The following is a 7,723-nucleotide window of genomic DNA, read 5'->3' on the forward strand; positions in this document are numbered from 1 at the left end:
TAGGTCGTTCTAAAAGAGAAAAGTTCGATTTGTTTATTTATTATTGTTGTAAATGTTTCACTAAAACAGAGAAGCAGTTAACTAATTTACTACAGAATGCACTTGGCTTTGTGACACGAAACAAGTCTAAAAACCTCTAAATTGTATCTTGTCCAGATGTAAAGAAAAGTACACAGGCATGGTATGGTTACTGGAATGGTACCATCCATTCAAAAATCAAGTTGTCACTCTACAGGACTACAAAGGACATATTGACAAACATACACAACCACAGGATCATCACAATACCAAAGACTGCCACATGAAACTAACAATACATGTGGATCATAGCCTTGAGCAGCTAATGAACCCCCTGGAGGCTCCAGCCTCTGAGCAAGGGGTTAGTGGGTCATCCCCATGTTTATTCAGTACCAGTCCAATGAGCCACCGCCATCTATTGATTAAACTGATGATTATATGTCTTGCTCGTGACAGGACACATGCATGACAGACGAGCCGTACTTGGGCAGGTCATAGTGGATGTAACCTCATTGAACCTGCAGGCTGGTGCTGTTGGTTTGAATGATCCATGCTACAGCCTTGTTTGTTATTGACATCTGTGGGTTACGCCTCAACACTAATATGAGGTGTTCACTAGAAGTTGTCAGACAGGGAAACTGTCAAGGACAGTTTGGGTAAATTTGGTGATTGCTTTCATTAGAGAAATTAATTTATTTTACAAATTTGAAGGCCGTGGGGAATCTGGTACTTTTGGAATAAATGTATTTAGTATTCAATCTTAAAGTGTGTCTTTGTTATACCGACTGAATAAAAGTGGCTTCTTTCAGATTGGATATCATGAATCTATAAGAAATGCATGATGAATATGAACAATCAGAAAAGTCAGATGAAACAAACTTTAAATATTTTGTCACCAACAATTTATGTTACTTAAATGACTTTACTTGTAGTTGTGAAAGGCTTTGGTTCTGTCAGGCAAAAATATCCAAGTAGACTATGACATGGTAGACAGCGTAAAGATACATTCACACAGCCGCGTCAACTCACGTTCAAGCAACCAATGCACTTTCAATGTAAAGTCTATGTAAACACCCATAAACCCGCGTTTCGGGCTTCCCCGTTGGAAACCCTCGCATCCAGGCATGGTTACGCAAATTTATAAGTCCATTCTCTGGCTCTTCATACAAACCAGGCAAATACTGAACGGACCCTGAAAGTCAAAAAGCTAACCTTTCGTTCTTGAACATCAAAGAGTAGAGTGGGTAGTGTTCTGTTTTTGAAAGAGCCAACTGTTGTCAACATAATCATAAAGAAGAAATTAGTAATTGAGGTTTGTGCCCAGCTGGAATCATATGACATCAAGTCTCTCATATGAGTTCATGAAACCGTGTATGGCACTATCGTGAACACGCAACACATCCCCGTTGTAAATGTAGCTTAAGGTCTAGTTATCTACTCCAGGCTTATTTATCCCAAAGCAATCACAATGCTTCAGCATTTCCACTTTAATTCAGTTCAGCTCAACTTTACCTTTGTCCCAAAGGTTAAGATAACTGCAGCAAAGTAATGCAAAATAACACACATCTGAAAACAACAATAAAGAGAAGGATGCCAGTACCTACTATCTCTCAGGACAAAGGTACTATTTGCTCATCCTTGTTCCATCCAGGTAGGATGATCAGAAACATGCAGTGGTGTGTTGCATGCCATGAAATTATAAAAAAAAAAAAAAAAAAAAATATCAAAAGAAATAATAACCCAGTAAAGCAGCTCATACAGTTGAGCAGAGAGTTGAGGTAGAACAATGCATAGTATACCCATAAGCACAGTCAAACATAATGTTGGAGGAAAATAACAAAAAGCAAAGATTAAAAAAAAAGAAAGATGCATTATTAAACTACCACTGGCCAAAAAAATCTACTGATGAGAGGATCCTAAACATGACACTTCCTTAAATTGTTGCTATTACAGAGTTTAAGAAGCAATTTTAGACATAAAAAGGCCTGTAAGATGTACACACCTTTTAGAATTCGTTTTAAATTACAGCCTTTCAAATTAATGATTTGAAGACAAGGCAAAGGATTTGAATCCTGACATTAGGCTTGCAATCCAGACTAAGGTTTTAACCCAGCTTTGACTGATATGAGTCCAAGAAAGGTGTGTCGAGTACAACTCGTGTAAACGTGCCACCTCACATAAATGTGCAAAGATCAAACGGGCAGGATGAGGTAAAGGCATGTAGATGAAAAGCCGAGAAGCAGACAAATCAGCCCCCTCCAACGCTCACACAGTGGATCAATGAAAGACCTGGAGCCTAAGGCCAACGCTACATTACAAACCAAAACTTCATATTCATCTATTGATTTTACTTTTCATAATAGTATATCATTGAGCTCCAATGGGAGCAAAAATGGAGGACAGGGCTTGGGTCAACTATCACGTGGGTCCCTTTATGGATGTCTCCGCAAAATTGATGGCACATGCAGAAAGAAATTACTAAATATATTAATCAATAGCTCGTTTTCCTAGCTACAATGGTTGTTCCAGATGGAAATATATAAATACTTCTTTATGGATACTTGAGCAGCACTAACTAACGGTGCTAAATACGACCCTTAAGGTAAACTCTTTGATTAGCCAAGGCCAGAGGTGACAAAAAGGGGTGGTTGATGCTGGGATGTCACAATTTCAATGGCCTCAAGATGCTAATGCACACTGGGGCCTCCTAAAGAAACCAAAGATGGTTATTCACACACCCAGGCCAATTAGTCTTGACCCAACTATTAATTTAAACTAACGATAGGCCGAGGGCAAACCTTTCCCTGTCATGTTCAAAGTATGCAAACTGTGAATAATTTAAAAAATCTCCTCTTGAGCTGTTTTGTTGTGTACAGAAGTGGTATTGAGAAGCTATTAGGCATCGGGAAGTAAGCAGGTGTGCCATGGCCAACTACATTTGTAGAGCCTGTGGTAATTATATCTGAGCAAGCACTCATTGTGTCCTACTGCTGCTGCTGCTGCTGAAAGCAGAAAAGCTGGATGTTCTTATTTACAGCACAACACAATTAGAGAGAACATCAACTGACCTCCCAGCTTTCCAAGCTCCACAGTGGCCGGCGGGGCCATAAAGAGGGAGGGACCACATCACTGTGTGCTCCTTAATTAAATGAAAGCTGTTAGGTTCATTTGCCTCCTTTTTTTTACACGATGAACTAAGCAGCTCAGTGTTGAAGACCTCCCAGACGCCATCCCTGCTTGGCTCTAAATCACGACGGCGTGAGTGGTCCAGTGGGTCCCTGTTGGACAAGCAGCAGCCGCCACGTGGCGACGACAGCACAGGGCACGCGAAGGATCGACACCCAGCCGGTGATAAGTAATTCTGTAGAGGATTAGCAGCATGATAGCCTGATCAATACTATGTGCTCAGGCCATTAGGAATGCAGCGAGGAAATGACCCCCTCTGGTAATAAAGCAGGGCATCTGGGTTCTCCTTCATTTGCCAGCTCCATTAGTGTAATGGTATCATTATCTACCATAGCGGTATTTTTCGAAGCCGCAGCTTGACCTGTGGGGGTCTGATGAAGCTCTGAGAGCCCCCATGCCGCGTGTTCCCCTTTTCACCATTCGACACCGAGATGAGGTGTAAATTTGGCTCTGTTGGAGCTTATGGGCTTCCCAGCCTTAGGTATACATTTGCCATGTTTTATGTCAGTACTGACCACTATTTCTCCATTATTGACTCATTAATAGGACAAGCAGCAAGTAGCTTGGGCCTGGAGAGAGGAAAAAATGGCCGGCAGACAGCAAAGTTGCTGAATGTGCTGAATCTGACACCCACCTCTTGCTAAAACACCAGGCTTGACATGACAGGACATACGCATTAGTTGCCATAAATCGTTTTCTTTACACTAATTCACCAGCTAACATCTTGAGGGGGGAGAATTGATTAACAATGTCTGGGTGTGTGGCTACATAATCAGCTTTTACCTCACCAGTTGTTAATTTAACAGGACTGCCAAGGGAAACACAAACCATTTTAATGAGTGTTTAGAAATTAAATACCATAAACAGCTTGCACTAGGTGCCACAGCTAGAGAAAACCAATGAGGCTGATCTGAGCAATGGACTGGGCCGAGCCCAGGACCTCACAACATCTGGTGACCCTGTGCGATCATTACTTAAGATGCCTCTTACACACACACTTCCTGTTTCGACACAGCACTTCTTACTTGTCATCACTGTCCAACTGGTGAGGCTGGATCAAAGACAGCATTAGAACATCGGGTTAAGGGACAGGGTCAAAGCTATTTTTTTTTTCCACACTAGGCATGAGTGGGAATTTATCCTGTGATGACAAAAAAAAAAAACATCAAACATAATGAAATGCTCTCAGTTGAACCAAAACTGTGGGGACTGTCACAAAAATGGAAGATCTTGAAGGGGAGGTAAAAGTAAAAAGGATGAGTTCATTATTCATGATTTGAACATCACATAAAACTCTTGCATGTGTTGAATTTTGGCTCATAGGTTCAACCTTTAACAAATACCAAACTTGCAGAAAAAAACTCGTGATGGTTACCAACCCCTTGGCATCCAGACTACTTCTGTCTTATATCACTTAAAACAATTCTCTCTTTCTTTGGCATCAAACATTGCTGCTATTGTGAAAAAAACCATGATTAGATTTTAAAGAGACTGTTTTTTTGTTTTTTTGTTAGGCCTTTAGCCACTGGAGCTCATATTCCTCTCCTTACTGCAAAACTGAAGTATATAGTTACTAGGTAAAAATAAATAGTTAACTAGATAAATAGATACACTTTACATAACACTTTCTTAGTATGCACAAGTTTTTAGATGAATGAATTATGAATGCTTTTGTCAGAGTGACATGTACACAAGCAAACTGTGTTTAAAGACCCACTCTGATCATGATTTGATCTACTTTAAAAGTGTTCTCAGCACTCTTATTTTTATAATTATACCATTTTGGGCTGCACGGTGGCACAGTGGTTAGCTAGAAGGCCCCCCAGTTCAAGTCCCAGCTTCTCTGAAACAGAATCACCAATGGGGGACCTTTTCTGTGTGGAGTTTGCATGATCTCCCCATGCATGCTTTGGTTCTCTCCGGGGACTCCGGCTTCCTCCCACCCCCATAGGTTCATTGGTTACTCTAAATTGTCCATAGGTGTGAATGTGAGTGTGAATGGGTGTGTGATTGTGGCCCTGCGACAGACTGGCGACCTGTCCAGGATGTCCCCTGCCTTCGCCCATGAGTGGCCGGGATAGGGACCCCGAAAGGGACAAAAATGGGTTTAGAAGATAAATGAAAACAATTTAGGCAAAAATACGAAAGAAAAGTCTTTTTTTAAGTACATAGTTTTTGTAGTGGCAGTATTTCACTAAAAAAATCACCAGAGTTGTGGGTGGGACTGTTGGCATGGACTAACCCCGCCCCCCATTTCTCTCAGTGTGGCTAAGAGTTTGGAGCAGGGAGCTTATAGCCCACCAAGCATATTTTCTATGCCACGAAAAAACTCCTTTTCCAACTGCATTTCTTTCATCTGCTCCTGATTCACATCAATTTGATAAAGAAATAGACTTACTCTGAAATGCAGTTTTGAGCAGAACTATTTTTTTCATAAGAAAAACGCCACAAGAACCCGTTAAAAGCACCAGAGTGGGTCTTTAAAGACTGAAAAGGACCTGAAAGTGAGTACCTTCAGGTCCAATGTGCAATGTGCAATATTCACAAAACCAGATGAAGTTTTGTTTGAACTGCATTGAAGAGCTGAAGTTTTGTTTTTAACTATTAATTCATGATAATTCATTTTTAACCACGAAATCGTTACCACAAAAACAGTCTGTTTTAAAACAAACTGCACAAAAAAACAACATAAAAATGTCAGGAGAGAGCTGAATCAAACCACTGTGCAGCTGGGTTTTACAGAAAAGGTCGAACAAAGGGATATATTTTTCCTTTAAATTAATTCATGCCCACCTTCCATCTTAAGCCGAATTTATTAAAAGCGTCGGGGCAGACATTTTTTCCTCAGATTCACCCCAGGTGTGTAAACTTGGGAGCCCAAATGTTTAACCACCAATGTTATGAAAAGTGCCAAAAATCCATGCAGGCTGCTCCTTGGCTAATCTACAGTCATACTGTTATTTTTCAACGACATTTTGCAATATATCTCCCTTTATTTATCTAGAAAGAGGGGAAGATAAGCCTTTGGGTCTGTGCTGTGCTTCCTGATGGCCTGGAGGCCAGCTGGAATGAGTTCCTCCTATGAGCCGCTCATCTGGCCGCCACAGCTGCTTTCGTAAACAGGAGGAGGAACCACGTCTTACATAGTTTCACTGCTGTCTAACATGATCCATACACATGTGCCACAGCAGACAGCATCCAAGTGGGGAGATAAGAGGAGGAACAGACAGGCAGACGCTAACGGAGACGACTTTTCTGCCAGAAAGTGCAGGGGAGACGTGCACAGAAAGTGCACCTTGTCTCCATAAGCGACAGAAGTGGGGTCAACACTGGAGATGAGCTTGAAATCAAGTCAGCGCAAAAATCCTGGAGTCTCAAAGGTTTCCAATGCATCTTTCTGCACTCCATAGACAACTGCTGTTTGCATATGAGGAGGAATTGAGAGTATTATGACAGCTATTGGTTGATCTCCACGTTGACAGCAAAATATGAGCATAATCCCTGCATGTGTGGTTACCTCTAAAGCACAAATCCGTTCCAAACAAACTTACTACTGTTTGCAGTGCTGCTTTAACTAATCTGTCACACAATTAAAGACTTACTATCTTCATCCTTCACTTGGCTGAACTTGCATCCCACATCAACTTGATATAGTCGTGTCTTTATTTTGTCGTCTTATTTTGAAATCCAAATGTGTTTCATGTTCTGCCAAATAACGATTCATGTCGAAGAAAAGATGTGTCCAAAGCGTTATAATGTTGCACCTCCCAGCCTGTGCGTGCGTGATATAAACACAATTCCCCCTGTTACTGTAAATCTTCATTGTGCTGGACTGAGGGGAAAAATGGAAAACACAATAAAAAGGAAACACAGGCAAGGTGAGGTATGCGCTGACGTTTGGGGCTTTCTAGCGTTCAAAATGCGGCCAGCAGCATCACACCGGGAGCGTTAGACATTCAACGAGCGACGGGGCTCAGAAATCTGCCACACCTTACGGAGAAAAACGCTATCAATACCTTTGTTTTCTTCTCCCCCTCACTGTCACCCGATCTTTTCATGTTCCTGGAGTTGTGTTTACACTGCTTCGCCTTCATTTGGGGAGACATTGGTTATTGTAGTACACGAATAAAGAGGATTTCGACTTTTTCCACCCTACAAGAAAAGCAGGTCGTTTGGGTTGGTTTGGTTTGTTTCAGAAAACAGCGAACCGTTTTGGGTTTCATTGTAAAGTTTCTGTCCGGCGACGATTCGTAAAGGAGATCGGAAAAGCGGAGCAGAGTAAACTACAAATCCCAGAGTGAGCCAGTGCTCGCGGCGGAAGTAGCTTTCCTAAACTTGAGATGCTGCACTGCGCAGGTGCGGCGCGGGTACAACTCCTCACATTGTTATAACAAGTTTATTCTGAATTCACAACTGCATTGTACATTATATTTGTATAATTGCTGCATTTTTGTGTTTTTGTATTCTGCAATTGTTCAAAAAAATTAAAAAAAAAAACAACTCCTCACATAACTCATAG

At 41.3% G+C, this 7,723-nt stretch overlaps 1 protein-coding gene across 3 annotated transcripts in view; it reads right to left on the reverse strand.

Moving 5' to 3' along the window:
- The window catches only part of fto (FTO alpha-ketoglutarate dependent dioxygenase), a 123,272-nt gene extending 115,803 nt beyond the window's left edge, over positions 1–7,469 (reverse strand). For all 3 annotated transcript variants that reach the window (XM_011493353.4, XM_078945311.1, XM_078945312.1), the window contains exon 1: positions 7,221–7,469. In XM_011493353.4, the coding sequence (XP_011491655.1) occupies positions 7,221–7,310 (90 nt within the window). In that variant the 5' untranslated portion in view covers positions 7,311–7,469. The remainder of the gene's footprint in view (positions 1–7,220) is intronic.
- Between the last annotated feature and the right edge of the window lie 254 nt (positions 7,470–7,723).

The sequence above is a fragment of the Oryzias latipes genome, chromosome 3, assembly GCF_053564925.1.
Source record: "Oryzias latipes strain Hd-rR chromosome 3, Olatipes_Hd-rR_3.1".
Lineage (NCBI taxonomy): Eukaryota > Metazoa > Chordata > Actinopteri > Beloniformes > Adrianichthyidae > Oryzias > Oryzias latipes.